The 17,501-nt window shown below is 46.3% G+C and overlaps 1 protein-coding gene across 2 annotated transcripts in view; it reads right to left on the bottom strand.

Annotated features, from left to right (window-relative positions):
* SMAP1 (small ArfGAP 1) overlaps positions 1-17,501 on the bottom strand; it is a 592,387-nt gene that overhangs the window by 392,205 nt on the left and 182,681 nt on the right. For both annotated transcript variants that reach the window (XM_082249786.1, XM_082249787.1), the window contains exon 3: positions 16,421-16,506. In XM_082249786.1, the coding sequence (XP_082105912.1) occupies positions 16,421-16,506 (86 nt within the window). The remainder of the gene's footprint in view (positions 1-16,420; positions 16,507-17,501) is intronic.

Here is a 17,501-nt window from a genome sequence, read left to right as displayed (position 1 = left end):
CAAGGAGGGCTCCACCAGAACCATCCATACCCTGGAAGCCAGCCTGGACCTTCTGAAAACATGGAATATCATTCCTCCTCAGCACCCGATGACAACACCTCCCCAGAGAGCGAACACTTCGCTGGGCTGGTCCAAATCCTCTCCAAGACACCAAAGCAAGTCATGAAGGCCCACTAAAACTCAACTTAATGCTTTACGGACTTCCCCGGTCCGGTGTTATGGTACACACCACCGTACCTAACCCTGGTAAATGTTGCAGGCTTGACTGCCCGAATCCCTTTTGAGGAATTCTCTTTTTTATGCCCAGCTGTGGGCTTTTTGGTTGCTCCCGTTGGAGCTAGTTACCCTCTAGACGCGTTCAACGTTTTCCTTAAGTGCTCTCCAAGACCACGTCAGCTTTTTTTCTTTCCACTACCCGGTATGGTTCTGCTATCATGTGGCAGCTCATATCGACATCCATGGAAACTCATCCATCAGACGCCTATATCTCCTACTTGTACACCGAACGGTTCTTCCTCCTATTAAACATGGATAAGACCCCCCGACAGACTATTCCATCACTTCTATCCCTTTCCACATGGGACTAAAAATCCTTTCAATTAACTCTAACAGTCTCAATCACCTGGCCAAAAGAGGGACTTTATGGAAGGAGGCCCGTCGCAAAAAGCTGATGTCCTTGTTGTCCAGGAAACACACTTCCACAAAGTCGCTCTCCAATACTGTCAACACCAGAACTTTCCTCATATTTTCACTGCATCTGCCCCAACTAAGAAAAATGGTATACTGGTGGCTATAAGAGAGACTCGTGGTATTCTCACTCAAGACATCACTTCTAGATCCAGAGGGTAGATATGCAATATTGGTGTGTGTAATTGACAATATACCTTTGACAGTGTCTTTATATGCTCCTAAAACGAAACAATTGCACTTTATTCACAAGCTCCTCAAAAAAGCTAGCCCAATAAAGGAGGGTGATCTCATCCTGTGCGGTGATTTCAATCTAGCTCCCGATCCAAGGCTCGATACCTCCTCTAGGGGTAGCAGACGTCCAGCTATGCTGGGGGGCCTGCTGCGCAGAGAGGAGCTCTACGATGCCTCGCGATGCTTCCATGCGGAGGAGAGAGATTTCACCTTTTTTTATCCCGACACAGATCATACTCACGTATAGATCTTTTTATTCTAGACTCCTGGTTGCTACACCACACATCCGAAGTCTTGATACATGACATCACATGGTCTGACCATGCAGCCATTTCGCTCACACTACATTTGAATAACCAAGGTCCTGGTATGTTCACATGGCGGTGTGACAACAGGCCGATTCAACTCCCACAACACTCTGCCACAATTGCACAACATCTAAATTCCTTTTTTCAACTCAATGAAGACCCGACCATTTCATCCCATACTATGGAATACACACAAGGCCTTCATGAGGGGCATATTGATCCAACTGAAATCTAAAGATAAGAAATCCCACAAATCCTCCATAGACTCCTTATTAGACACCATTCACAAAACTAGAAGCCACCAATAAGATAAACCCTAACTCCAAAGACTCAATGACTCACTCGCCTACGGCACAATCTCCGTCTAGTTTTGATCCGCGACCATGACAAAGCAATGCGTTCTCTTAAACTGCTATTCTACTCGCAACACAATAAGGCTGGCAAATTTTTAGCCAACCGCTTGAAAACACTTAAAGCTAAAAAGTAAAATTCCCCACATTTTTTCATCCCTTTACCAAAAAGAAACTACTGAAACCCCAAGAAATTATGGATGCATTCTCGGATTACTATGGGGCGCTATATAATTTGAAAGATGACCCAACCTGCCCTACTCCCACTGACTCGGACATAAAATCCTCTCTCACTGAGATCCGACTCCCCACTCTGACAGCTGACCAACTCCTGATTCTGAATTCCCGCATATCTTCTGAAGAAATACTCAAGACTATAGACAAAACTGCCCAATGACAAATCCCCAGGCCCTGATGGTTTTACCAACGAATACCTTAACCGCTTCCATACAGAGCAGTTAGACACCCTTCCTGCCCAGACCAATTTTCAGCTTTCAGCACTCTCACACTTTGAATGACAATTGCTCAGTCATGCTACACTATAACCAAACAAAATTTTTATCATTTTTTTCACACAAATAGAGCTTTCTTTTGGTGGTATTTGATCACAACTGGGGTTTTTTTTTTTCGTGATATATGCAAAAAAAGAGCAAAAATTTTGAAAAAAAAACACTTTTTTTTAGTTTCAATTATGAAATTTTGCAAAAAATAAATTTTTCTTCATACATTTGGGCCAAAATGTATACTGCTACATGTCTCTGGTAAAATTAACCCAAATTAGTGTATATTATTTAGTCGGTGTGAAAGTTATTGAGTCTAGAAGCTATGGTACCAATTACTGAAAATTGATCACACCAGATGTACTGACTGCCTATCTCCTTTCTTGAGGCCCTGAAATGTCAGGACAGTACAAATACCCCCCAAATGACCCCTTTTTGTAAAGTAGACAGTCCAAGGTATTTAGTAAGAGGCATGGTGAGTTTTTTGAAGTTGTAATTTTTTCCCACAATTCTTGGGAAAATGAAGAAAACATTTTTTTTTTCTTTTTTTTCCCACAAAGTTGTCAATTTATAAGCTATTTCTAACACATAGCATGTACACAGCAAAAATTACACCCAAAAATACATTCTGCTACTCCTTCCGAGTATGGCGATACCACATGTGTGAGACTTTTACACAGCCTGGCCACAAAAAGAGACTCCACGTCCAAGAAGCACATTCAGGCGTTCTAGGAGCATAAATACACATAAAACTTTCTTACTACCTATCACACTTTTCAAGGCCCTAGAGCACCAATACAATGGAAAAGTCCACAAAATGACCCCATTTTGGAAAGCAAACACTCCAACGTATATTCTATGAGGCATTATGGGTCGTTTGAACATATCATTTTTTTCCACAGGTTTTTGGAAAATGTGGGAAAAAAATGAAAACTTTTTTTTTTTTACACAAAGTTGTCAATTTATAGGATATTCCTAACACATAGCATGTACACAGCAAAAATGACACCCCAAAATACATTCTGCCACTCCTCCTGAGTATGGCAATACCACATGTGTGAGACTTTTTCACAGCCTAGCCATATAGAGGGGCCGAACATCCAAGGAGCATCATCATGCATCCTAGCCACTTGCCTAGGCCTATTTTTGACATTTGGTGTTTACAAGCTAAAATCAGTTGTTTTGCTAGAAAACTGCTTAGAACCCCCAAACATTATATATTTTTTTTTAGCAGAGACCCTAGAGAATAAAATGGAGATTATTGCACTATTTTTTATCACACCGTATTTGCGCAGCGGTCTTCCAAACGCAGTTTTTTTGGAAAAAATTCACTTTTTTTAATTAAAAAATAAGAAACCAGTAAAGTTAGCCCAATTTTTTTCCATAATGTGAAAGATAATGTTACGCCGAGTAAATAGATACCCAACATGTCATGTTTCAAAATTGCGCACGCTCACGGAATGGTGACAAACTTTGGTACTTAAAAATCCCCATAGGCGACAATTTAAAAATTTCTACAGGTTGCCATCTTTGAGTTACAGAGGAGGTCTAGGGCTCAAATTATTCCCCTTGCTCTAACGATCGCGGCGATACCTCACATGTGTGGTTTGAACACCGTTTACATATGTGGGCGGGGTTTCTGTATGCATTCGCTTCTGCGCGCGAGCTAACGGGGACAGGGCGCTTTAATTTTTTTTTTTTACTATTTATTTTATTTATTATTTTTTATTTTTACACCGTTTAAAAAAAAAAAAAAAAATTGATCATTTTTATTTCTATTAAAAGAAATGTAAATATTCCTCGTAATAGAAAAAGGCACGACAGGACCTCTTTTTTGTGAGATCTGGGGTCAAAAAGTCCTCAGATCTCACAAGTACACTAAAAGATAGAAAAAAAAAATAAAATAATAATTATAATATAAAATGAAAAAAAAAAAAAAAAGGACCTTTAAACTGGTTGCTAGGCAACAACATTTTCCGTAGCTCCGGTCCTCCAAGACCATAGAGTCAAGTGAGGGCAAGCTTGCCCTCACTCGACATCCTGTCTGTGAGGATTCGGGACCGGATCGTTTCCCCCGCTGCCGGCGGGTCCGGTAAGCGGGGAAAAGGACCGGAACGCGTCGGGAGGGGGGGGGGGCGCCTCTTCCGCCATCCCGGAAGGGTGATCCCACGGCGAATCCGCCGCTGGGACCACCCTTATCGGAAAGCCAACCGTCCACCGTTTAAAAAAATACCAGGGTTATGGCAGCTATCTGCTACCATAACACCGGTATTTAGGTTTAAACGGACGACGTATATAAACCTTTTTGGACTTGGACATGGTGGCTGTATGAAGGGTGACAGGTACTCGGGTACTTTGTTGGGCAGGTGACAGGTACTCTGGTACTGATGAGCAGGTGGCAGGTACTCGGGTACTCCGATAGGCAGGTGACAGGTACTCGGGTACTCTGATGGGCAGGTGACAGGCAGGTGATAGGTACTGATGAGTAGTACTCACTGACTGATAGGTGATAGGTGATACTGTACTGATGGGTACTGCTGATCAGTACTGATACGTGATAGGTACTGATGAGTACTGATGAGTAGTGATGGGTACTGATGAGCAGGCGGCAAGTACTTGGGTACTTCAGGCGTCAGGTACTCTGATGAGCAGGTGGAAGGTACTCGGGTACTCTGATGGGTAGGTGACAGGTACTCAGGTACTCTGATGACGGGTACTCCGTTGACAGGTACTCAAAGTACCCGAGTACCTGTCATCAGAGTACCCGAGTACCCGTCATCAGAGTACCCGAGTACCTGTCATCAGAGTACCCGAGTACCTGTCATCAGAGTACCCGAGTACCTGTCATCAGAGTACCCGAGTACCTGTCATCAGAGTACCCGAGTACCTGTCATCAGAGTACCCGAGTACCTGTCAGAGTACCCGAGTACCTGTCAGAGTACCCGAGTACCCGTCATCAGAGTACCCGAGTACCCGTCATCAGAGTACTCGAGTACCTGTCATCAGAGTACCCGAGTACCTGTCATCAGAGTACCCGAGTACCTGTCAGAGTACCCGAGTACCCGTCATCAGAGTACCCGAGTACCCGTCATCCGAGTACTCGAGTACCTGTCATCAGAGTACCCGAGTACCCGTCATCAGAGTACCCGAGTACCCGTCATCAGAGTACCCGAGTACCCGTCATCAGAGTACCCGAGTACCCGTCATCAGAGTACCCGAGTACCCGTTAGAGTACCCGAGTACCTGTCATCAGAGTATCCATCATCAGAGTACCCGAGTACCCGTCAGAGTACCCGAGTACCTGTCATCAGAGTACCCGAATACCTGTCACCAGCCCATCAGAGTACCCGAGTACCTGTCATCTGAGTACCTGATGGGCTGGTGACAGGTACTCGGGTACTTTGATGGGCTAGTGACAGGTGCTCTTTATTGGGGGGGGGGCAATCAGTGTGTTTGGGGTGCACTGTACTTGGTAACTAGCTGTTACCACACTCTCCTCCTCACACAGGATCAGTGTGTGAGGAGGAGAACACGGTGACAGCTAGTTACCGTGTTCTCTGTTGACATTTGTGACCGGCTGTGATTGGACACAGCCGGTCACGTGTTAAAGAGCCAATTTCATTGGCTCTTTACCTAGATCGGGGATCGACTCTGTCCGAGGGACGAGCCTCGTCCCCGATCGCTGCTCTGCGCGCCTCCGGGGGCGCGCATTGCAGAGAGAACGAGCGGCTCGTGCTGGAGCCGCTCATGTGATCGGCTGTGATTGACACAGCCGATCACGTGGTAAACAGCCAATTTCTATTGGCTGTTTACCTTGATCAGTGATGGGCTATGTCCGAGGGACGAGCCTCATCCCTGATCGCGCCGCTGCGCGCCGCCGGGGGCGCGCAGTAGCAGCTAGAACGGGCCGACGTCATATGACGGCGGCCCGGATCTAGACAACCACCTTGCCGACGTCATTTTACATGACTCGGTAAGGAAGTGGTTAAACAATTTAAAGAAATTCTCAACCCCTTTCTCCTTAGACTTTACCAGGACATCTCCCAATCTGGCTCCTTTCCACCAGAGATGCTTAAGGCACATATGGTTGCCCTTCCAAAACCTGGTAAATCCCCCGATACCCCTGCTAATTTTCGTCCAACCTCCCTATTGAACTCAGACATAAAGGCATACGCCAAACTCATAGCAAATTGCCTCTCTACAATTCTCCCTACCCTAATAAACCCTGACCAATTAGGCTTTATGACCAATAGACAGGCAGCAGACACAACACAAGTTAGCTTAATACACTATGCTGAACTGACAAAAACTCCTTCCATCCTCCTATCTATAGACGCAGAAAAAGCGTTCGATAGGGTCTATTGGAAATACATGTCATTAGTACTGGAGAAGTTTGGATGTCAGGAAATGATTCTATCTGCTGTCATGGCATTGTACTCAAACCCCTCAGCTCAAGTTTTCGTATCGGGAATGTACTCTAAACCCTTTATCACTAATGGCACACGCCAAGGATGCCCTCTATCCCCGAGCATATTTAATTCGATGATGGAACCATTGGCTGAATGCATCCTTTCACATCCCCATATATCCGGATTTCGTATCAAAAGGAGCATTACACAAAATAACGGAATTTTTGTAAAATTCCTTTCTCCAAGTCCTCCGACAGTCGCCGCCTCCTCTAAGTCCTCACTGTTGGGTATTGTCTTCCTATCCGTAGGAATAGCTAGGCATATAGACTTAGTCCAAAGACAAAAGGCATTAGCATATACACACCCATGGGGGCTGTCCCATCCGGTCAATACCCCCCCTGCATCACCACTCCCAACTCAGTTTGGTAGCATAGCAGTAGGTAACAAGAACCCCAAAAGAGGGGCGGGGGCGGCGACTGTCGGAGGACTCAGAGAAAGGAATTTTACAGGTAAGATTTTACAAAAATTCAGTTTTCTCTTACGTCCTCCGACAGTCGCCGCCTCCTCTAAGTCATCGCTGTTAGGATGTCCCAAAGCAGTATAGACATGAGGGGTGGGAGACGCAACAGTAGAAAAGGCAACGCAGTACCCACATCAGAGAAAGGAATCTTGCATGCACCGTAAGAGAACCAACTGGGCAACAGAAAACAACAATGCTCAACAGGAGCAACAGCCCAGGAAAGCAAATGCCAACAGCCAGGGACCCAGAGAAAAATTCAAGGGTCCATCATGGCACTGCCGCACTGAGAACTTTGTGGCCAAAAGAAGCATCAGCTGATGCCAGAACGTCTACTTTGTAGAACTTGGAAAAAGTGTGCACCGACGACCAAGTCGCCGCCTTGCACACCTGGGCCACCGAGGCCCGATGCCAATAGGCCAAGGATGCACTCAAAGACCTGGTAGAGTGCGCCTTAACAGGGAAGGGCGGAACCCGTTCCTTCAAGGCGTAAGCCTGCTCAATGGTCTGTCTGATCCATTTGGCAATAGTTGCTGCGGACGCAGCCATGCCCTTCCGAGATCCCTCAGGAAGGACAAAGAGGGAATCCGCCTTTCGAAAGGATTCCGTAGACGACAGGTAAACCCTGATCGCCCTGACAACATCCAAGGCATGCAACGCAATCTCCTTTGCATGTTTTGGCTTCGTACAAAGCGAAGGCAGGACAATGTCCTCATTAAGGTGAAATTCAGAGATCACCTTGGGAAGGAAGGATGGGGGTGGTCTCAAAACCACCTTATCCTTGTGAATGATCAAGTAAGGGGAGCGGCAAGACAACGCCGCCAGCTCCGACACCCTGCGAGCCGAAGTGATCGCCACTAGAAAAGCAACCTTTTTCGACAGCAGAGGCAACGATATCTCCCTGATGTTTTCAAAGGGAGCACGCTGCAACGCGGACAGAACCAAGTTCAAGTCCCATGGAGGTAAAGGCTCCTTCCTGGGAGGAGCCAGATGTCGCACACCTTGAATGAAGGTGCGCACCAAGGAATGAGACGCCACAGGGGGTTGGAAAAGAATAGCCAGTGCAGACACCTGGCCCTTTATCGTGGCCAGCACCAGGCGCTGATCCACTCCAGACTGGAGGAAAGCCAAAATCCTCGACACCGAGTAAGAACAAGGGGAGAACCCCCTGGACTCACACCAGGTGAAATAGGCTTTCCAGGTACAGTAATCGATCTTACCAGAGGAGGATTTCCTAGCCTTGATCAGGGTAGGGATAACCTCAGGGGATAGACCCTTGTCCTTCAAGACCTGGGTCTCAACAACCAGGCCGTTAAAGCCAGCGACTGTGAAGCAGGATGGAAGATCGGACCTTGAGACAGGAGATCTTCCCGCAGAGGCAGACGCCACGGAGGCGCCACTGCCAGGTGAACAACGTCGGCGTACCAGGACCGGCGAGGCCAGTCCGGTGCCACCAGAATCACCATGTGTGGTTCCGAGACCAATCTGCGGAGGAACCTGGATAGTAACTGAAGCGGAGGAAAGGCGTACATCAGACGATACTGATGCCAAGGGGCCACCAACGCATCCGAGGCGTCCGCCAACTTTCAATTCAGCCGGGATGCGAACAGATCCATGTCTGGGGATCCCCACCTCGCACACAGCATCTGAAAGACCTCCGAGTGTAGGGACCATTCCCCCTGGTCCAGGGTCTGGCGGCTCAGATAGTCGCCCTGCCAATTTTCCACACCCGGAATGTGAACTGCCGAGATCGCCGGGACATGAGTCTCGGCCCAAGACAGAATATCGGTCACCTCCCGGGCCGCTCGAGCACTCCTGGTGCCCCCCCTGGTGGTTGATGTAAGCCACCGCGGTAGCATTGTACGCAAACAGGCAGGCCCTGGAGACGGTCCGACCACTGGAAGAGACAGTTTTATCGCTCATAGTTCCAGCACATTTATCGGGAGGGAGGTTTCCTCCTCCAACCAAGTGCCCTGGGCAGACAGGTTGCCCAGGACTCCACCCCAGCCCGACAGGCTGGCGTCCGTGGTAACCACTGTCCACACCAACGGGCGGAAGGACGGGGACTGGATCCACCACAGAAGAGCCAATCTGGTTTGGCGACTCAAGGAGACATCCAGATCCAAGGACTGAGGAAGTCTGTCCCACCTGGCCAGGATCTCAGTCTGGAGAGCCCGCGTGTGGAACTGGGCAAAGGGAATCGCCTCGAAGGCCGACACCATCAACCCCAGGCCCCGCATGCAGGTCCTGAGTGACGAGGATGGATTATCCCTGAGGGACCTGATTTCGTCCCGCAAAGTCCGGAGCTTGTCCTCCGGCAAGAATACCTTTGCCTGAGCAGAGTCCAGAACCATTCCCAGATAGGGAAGGCGAAGCGACGGAGACAACGCTGATTTTTGAACGTTGATGGTCCATCCGAACTCCTGGAGCGTCTGTACCCTGATGGACAGATCGCGCACAAGGTCCTGACTGGCACGCGATCTCAGAAGCAGATCGTCCAGGTACCCCAGGACCGCAATGCCCTGGGCCCGCAGCAGGACCAGGATCGGTGCCAACACCTTGGTAAACACCCTGGGTGCCAAAGCGAGACCGAACGGTAACGCCACAAACTGGTAGTGGTCCTCTGCGATAGCGAACCGAAGGTACCGCTGATGACCCTCGAAAATGGGGATGTGCAGGTACGCATCCTTCAGATCTATCGAAGCCAGGAATTCTCCTGGACCCAAGGAGGCCACTACCGAACGGAGAGACTCCATTCGAAACTTCCGAACACGCATGAAGCGGTTCAGCGCTTTCAGGTACAGAATAGGACGCACTTTGCCCTCCTTCCTAGGCACAGTGAACAGATTTGAATAAAACCCCCGAAACCTGTCCCGATGAGGCACCGGGACAATCACCTCCTGAGCAAGCAGGTCCTGCACCGCTTGATGCAAGTCCTGCAGACGCCCTGGAAGCAGATGGAGATTGGAGGGAAAGAATCTGTCCGCCGGCCTGGAAAGGAATTCGATCTTGTAACCTGATCGAACGATTTCCTGGAACCACCTGTCCGAAATCCGGAGCAGCCAAGGCTGGAGGAAACCGCGCAAACGTCCCCCCACCCCTGAAATGGGTGAGGGCGCCCCTTCAGGCAGAGGCGGATTGTCCCGCCGAGCCGGCATTGCTGGCCTTCTGCTTACCCGCCCAGGATTTCTTCTGGTTGCCCAGGGCCTTGAAGGGCTTGCCCTTGGATTGGTTCCGAAAGGCACGAAAGGACCCCTGATTGGATCTAGGCGCAGAACCCCGCTTGCCTCGGAAAGACTTCTTCTTCGGGTTCTGGGGCAGCACAGTGCTCTTGCCCCCCGTGACGCCTTTTACCAGGGTATCCAACACCTCGCCAAAAAGGCGAGAGCCAGCATAGGGAAAATCAGCAACTGTTTTCCGTGAGGACTGGTTGGCCGACCAGCTCTTCAGCCATATCAGTCGCCGGTTAAGTACCGCAACACTCGAGAGGCGAGCCACCAAGGGGGCCTCATTTAAGGCTGCATCACACAAATACATGACTCCTTGGTGGATCTGATCCACCATTTCCAGTCGGGCAGGCGGCACGTCATCAGACACGAGATTGCTTCTAAGCATCTTAGTCCAATCAGCCACCGCCTGAGCCACCAGAATGGACGCGAAAAACGGGTTTGGGCAACGAACCCGCCACCGTATAGGAATGGCGGGCTAGAGACTCCAACCGCCGGTCCGTGGGATCCAGGAAAACCGGGGTATCCTCAGTAGGAACCAAGGTAGCCTTGTTCAGCATGGCCACAGTGTGATCTACCTGTGGAGGCACACACCATCGCGATTCCGTTGCCGGCGCAAAAGGATAAAGCAATTTGAACCGACTAGGTACCAGGAATGGACGTTTTAACGTGCGCCACATTTCATTAACAGTGTAATGAAATTCAGTTGGGCAGGGAAAAACCTGCGCAGACTTGCGGGTCCTGTGCGTCCCAAACGAGGACACAACGCCCGGAGGACAGGGCTCATCCTCTAAATGCAAGGTTTCCTTAACAGAAACAATTAACTCATCCATGGTCGCCCGTTCTTCAGGTGACCCTGGGGAGGATGTATCAACACCCTCCATTTCAGCCTCCCCCTCAGACCCCGGGGGGTCTAAGGATGAGCGGGACCCTGAAAAGGGCACGCTTGCAGCAGCAGCAGCCATATCCCCATCTGAATCAGAAGAGAGAGACAACCTGGGCCTCTTTCTCGCAGCCCGTTCAGACATCAGCATTTCCATATTTGCCACCAAAGTCGCAACTACAGCAGCCAGATCAGGTCGCAGCGGGGCCACAGGAAAACTGGGGGCCCCCCACTAAACCTGGAGGAAACTTGCTTTCCTGAGAATCCATGGCTCAAGTTATCAAAAAACAAACTACAGTGCAAAAAACAGTGTACTGTCCCCTTAAATAGCGCTGCGGAGTGCGCAGCCCACCGCTACTGTCACAGCTATGAAAGACCCCCAAAGGAGAAAAGAAACTGAGCCAGAAGCAATATACAGAGGGAGATTGAGAGAGATAACCTGCAGAGCCCGCAGAGCGTTGCTACCAGTGTCCTTGCTGCTGATGGAAAAGTAAGTGCTGCTGAAGAGGGCTGGACTATAAGCCAGACCCCAGGGAAAATGGCTGCCCCATAGGGATGCATTGGAGGCTACGCCAAAATGGCCGCCGACATGCGGCCGAACCGATCGTTCCACCGCCCACAAAATGGCGGAGGATGGCGCCAAAATGACAAGCATGATCGCCCCAGAGGAGTTATACATGTGTGCCCACAGTAAAGATGGTGGACCGCGCGAAAATGCACCGCTGCGGTCGCCGCACAAGCACAAACGTCTGCACCCCCAACATGCACCTAAGGTGACACAGGGACAGGGACCCCCAAGGCAACATACAGGTCTGCACAAACGAACCCCGCAGGGATCGCACAGGAACATACAGCAACACAGACTGTCACCCCAAACAGAAGCCCCACACAGAAAAGTACTTACCTGTACCAGATGGCGTGGGGAGCCTCTATGCACGGAAAACCTCTGTCCTCATCTGACAGGGAGTGCCGTGAGCAAGGGACATGACGCTGCAGCACCGCAGACGAGTCCTGTGAGGTAGCCACCTCATGGCTGCATCCCTGCAGCGAACGGGGATGGGTCGTTCGTAATGCCAGGGCGAACCATAGCTGAACGCTCGATGGCGGGCTGGGGGTCCATCTGACCCTTGTGCTCTAGAGAACCAGGGCGGCCAGTCCGAATCCCAGCACCGCATGATCCATCTTCATCCGAAGAGAAGACTAACACTAGAAGCTGACAAAATAAACAGCTAGTAAAGTAAGAGAAAAAACTGACATTTTCAAAGAAAAATCAAATAAAAGATTAGCACAAGGGAAGCCTGACAAATTAAAACTGAGTTGGGAGTGGTGATGCAGGGGGGGTATTGACCGGATGGGACAGCCCCCATGGGTGTGTATATGCTAATGCCTTTTGTCTTTGGACTAAGTCTATATGCCTAGCTATTCCTACGGATAGGAAGACAATACCCAACAGTGAGGACTTAGAGGAGGCGGCGACTGTCGGAGGACGTAAGAGAAAACTCAATTTGCAGATGGCGTTATCTTGTCCCTTACTAATCCCATAGTCTCCATGCCCTTTATACACCAAACCTTAACATCTTTTGCGGCACTATCCTACTATAGGGTGAATTTCACCAAATCACTCATTCTCAGCCTCGGTGTGCAAAAGCATACTAGGCAATAGGCTTGTGACGGTATCAGATTTTCATGCTGCAATTATCTGATTAAGGTTTTGCCACGATATACGGTTTTATCACGGTATTCAATTATTACATTTAAATTATTAAATTTCTACCTCACTTGAATTTCATTGGTCAATTTAGGGACTTTGGTTCACTTTTGCACATTATTATATAGTCAGTACATACTCTGTGAACCAGGCCTAAAATAAGTCATCAAGCAGTGTCTGGCCTACCTGGTGATGACTGGTCCTGGTGCTCGGCTCCGATCTGATGGCCTGGTCATTAAGGGGGCAAATCCTTGTGGTTCAGAAGTGGTTAAACCTGAAGGAGGACCGGTGGTGTTATTTTACTTTACTATTGCTTTAGGCCTGGTTCATATGTATGCGGGTTGGCGGCCCACATTTGCACAGGCGTAGCAGCCCATTGATTTATAGGGGCTGCTATGCCCTCATTTTCCGCAGAAAAAAGGTGCATGTGGCATTTTTTAAAAATTCAGCGGCCTTGAAATCCATCCTGCTTTTGCACCATTCGACTTCCCTGCAGTTCCTGCTCTGGCAAGCTTTCTGCGTTTTTTTTATATACGTGGGCCCAGCATTTAAAAACACAGTTTGCATGTGCAGCAACTGCAGGTAAGTCGCATGGTGCAAAAGAAGGATGGATTTCCTTTTTTTAAATTCTGCATGCGCCTTTTTTCAGCCGGAAACGCGGGCATAGCAGCTCAAGCCCATTCGAATCAATGGGCTGCTATGCCTGTACAAATGTGGGTCGCCAACCCGCATACATGTGAACCGCCAACCCGCATACATGTGAACCAGGCCTAAAGCAACAGTAAAGTCATTTATAAATAAAAACACCGGTCCACCTGCAGGTTTAACCACTTCTGAACCGCAAGGATTTGCCCCCTTAAGGACCAGGCCATCGGAGCTGAGCACCAGGACCAGTCATCACCAGGTAGGCCAGACACTGCTTGATGGCTATATAATAATGTAATGCGGGCTGCTATGCCTGTGTATGTATAATATATATATATATATATATATATATATATATATATATATATATATATATATATATATATATATATACATATACACACACACACACACACAGTATAAATATATGCTGGTATGTATGTATGTATGTATGTATGTATATCTCTATCTCTATCTCTCTATATATCTATCTATATATCTATCCATCTATGGATCTATCGATCCATCTATCTATCTATGGATCTATCGATCCATCTATCTATCTATGGATCTATCGATCCATCTATCTATCTATGGATCTATCGATCCATCTATCTATCTATGGATCTATCTATCCATCTATCTATCTATGGATCTATCTATCCATCTATCTATCTATGGATCTATCTATCTATCTATCTATCTATGGATCTATCTATCCATCTATCTATCTATGGATCTATCTATCCATCTATCTATCTATGGATCTATCTATCCATCTATCTATCTATGGATCTATCTATCTATCTATGGATCTATCTATCCATCTATCTATGGATCTATCTAATGCTATCCATCTATCTAATGCTATCTAATGCTATCCATCTATCTAATGCTATCTAACTATCTAATGCTATCTAACTATCTAATGCTATCTAACTATCTAATGCTATCTAACTATCTAATGCTATCTAACTATCTAATGCTATCTAACTATCTAATGCTATCTAACTATCTAATGCTATCTAACTATCTAACTATCTAACTATCTAACTATCTAACTATCTATCTATCTAACTATCTATCTATCTATCTACAGAGACTTGCTTGTAGTAGGCAGTGTTTGTCTGTCTCTGAGCCCTGGAAGAAGCATGTGAGTGTGCGCTGGGAGCCGTCTGACTGGTTACAGGGAGGGGCTAAGCTCTCTCACTTTAGGATCAAATTACCAGAGCTGTTTCTATTGAGTGAGTGAACTGTTGAGTGAGTGAGTGAGTGAGTGAGTGAATGAGTCATCCAGCTCACTAAAATTTATCAATTCAAAAGGCAGACTGGGAGAGCAGAGAAACACAAATGACCACAACAACAATACCGTGGGTATGCAATAAAGGGATATATCGAATTACCAAAAACTGGCACATCTCTACTAGGCAACATCTAGAAACACAATTTCATTGTGTGGACCGACCACAAAATTTCCTATTTAGGCCTGAAACTGACCCCATCCACCTCCTCATTGGTGGATGCTAATTACAAACCACTAATACGGGATTTGCAATCAGACCTAGCTCAAAAACTGTATCAAGAACTGTCTTGGCTGGGCAGATTAGCTGCATTCAAGAGGATGGCCCTCCCCAAAATTTTATATGTGTTCTGAACCTCATCAGTCCCTCTTCCGTCGTCGATCCTAAAATCACTCACCAACATATTCAAGCAATACATCTGGCAGAACAAGCATCCTGATGCACCTGGTCACAACTTCTAAAACATAAAAAGCTAGGGGGGACGGGTATGATACAGTTACACGACTATTTTATAGCATCCCAGCTTATTCAATTGCAAAAGAGGTTCCCCAGGCCCACTTATATACACTGGGGGCAAATAGAAGCCGCTTATAGTAAGGTTGGACATCTACACCATCTTCTCTTAGCAGAAAGATTGAAAATAATACACATGCCAGACTTACTAATAACGACCCGAACATATATCACAGCATGGAGAGAACTACAAAAACACACGAACACAGGGGAAGAACAATATAAACAACGACTACCTATCAAATTCTGGAAATCCTCTTGCCATATCTATATACTCAAAAATGGCAGGACAGGGATATTCGTTGGCTTGACGACCTTTATTCAGGCAAGCAACTTAAAAAATTCTCCACCCTGGAACAACAATACCATATTCCATGAATGGAGCCATACTCGTATACACGCGTATCTACATTCCTGACCAAGAACTCCCCACCGACCATCACTATACCCTATCCGATTTACCAATTCCTTACAGCCCCACACAGGTCGACAAAAGGCAATACACTCTTTTACAATATCCTAAACTCCAAAACTATCTTCCAAAAGACAAATTCCATGGTCAAATGGAAGAGCGACCTTCAAAGATCATTCTCGCCACACCAGTGGATTCAAGCCTTGCGACACTCCTACAGAGTGTCGAAATGCATCAACCACTGGGAACTGTCACAAAAGATACTCTCTTGCTGGTACTTCACTCCATTTGAAAAAAAAAAAAAAATTAAAGTTGCATATTGCGACAGGTTAGGGATGTATTTATTACTGGTAGGTCCAATCTAATATAATTTGCTATAGTTGTAAATACATTCTTGACAAAAATTATTTTTTTATAAAAAAAAACAAAAAAACAATTAAATACCTATTACTTGTATACCCATTCTTTACAAACATACAGAGTAACCACAATTTGTACTTTTAAGACTTCCTTTTTAAACTTTCCACATTTTCAAATAATAATTTAGCCTGCACAGCAGCTATTTATTGGCTTTCACAAAGAAGAATCTTTACTCATTCATTTTTATTTTCCAGTAGTGACTTATTTTGTGATTAAAGCATATATGTTACCCCGACAGGTTATATTCTTTATATGTAGCTGTTGTATCCTGTAGAAGAAAAAAACACTGAATTGAAAAAAGGATACTGGTCCGTTTGAGGTCTTCTAAAGTTTTCAGGAAGATTACCTTCATACAACACTCTTGCCCTCGTGTTTCCCATGTCTTGCATACACTATTAAGAAACAAAACAAAAATGTAAGTTAACGTTACACGCAAATCTATGTATAGATTAGCCTTTGTAATGTAATATTTGCTGTATAATTTACAAACTCCTTGCAAACCTGTAAAATCCAAATCTTAGCATAAAGTGAAAAATAAAACAAACAAGTACAGCCTAAAATACATGCAAATTATTTTACAATAAATGACCTTGAAGATGGCTTTGAGAGGATGGGAACCAATTGTTAGGTGTACAGGAAACGTGAACAACAAAAAAACAATTCATAGAAGAGCCCCTAATATGTAAAGAGTTAATCTTTTGGTTATAGAGAAAATGCAGCCATGTTTTCCAGACGCTTGGGAATCTTATAATCTATAAATATTAGTGTTCATCTTATAGCTGAATTTTGTCAGTGCTCACATTCATTTATTTTATCTTTGCAACAGAATGATCCCACTGAAGAAACTGGGAGACTGAGGCATTCAACAGGGGTTATTTGTATTAGCTGTACTTTTATTTTCCCTTTATTAAAAAAAAAAAAAAAATCACAAGAACTTTGCCACTAAATTGGTTTCTTAGAGAGTATACACCCTACCCCCCCCCCCCCCCCCACGCACACACACACTCCCAACTAGCCTCAGTTTTGTGCCAATCAATAAGGATATTAAAAGAACAGTGCAGGAAGGATCCATGTCCCTTTCTGTACTACAAGAAACAGATTTTACTGGCAAGTCAAAAATCCTATTTGTGTAGTCATACAATAGGGGACACAGGATCTTAGGTCATTACCACTGGAGTGTTCAAAAGCAGTACAACTGAGGGGTGGGCCACAAAGTAATCAATGACAAAAGGCCCACAAAACAATGAGCCAAGAAGGCTATACAGACTCAAGGAGCAGCTTGTAGCGCCTTATAAAATAACTATAAGCAAAACAATTTTCCCTCATTTTGGATCGAGCCCCTGAAAGGTTTATTTTTGCCCTATTTATCCCATTGGGAAGATTTACC

Source organism: Pelophylax lessonae (assembly GCF_965119305.1).
Source record: "Pelophylax lessonae genome assembly, chromosome: 3".
NCBI lineage: Eukaryota > Metazoa > Chordata > Amphibia > Anura > Ranidae > Pelophylax > Pelophylax lessonae.
Note: the sequence above shows the minus strand (reverse complement) of the source record. Positions and strands in the feature narration are given on the sequence as shown.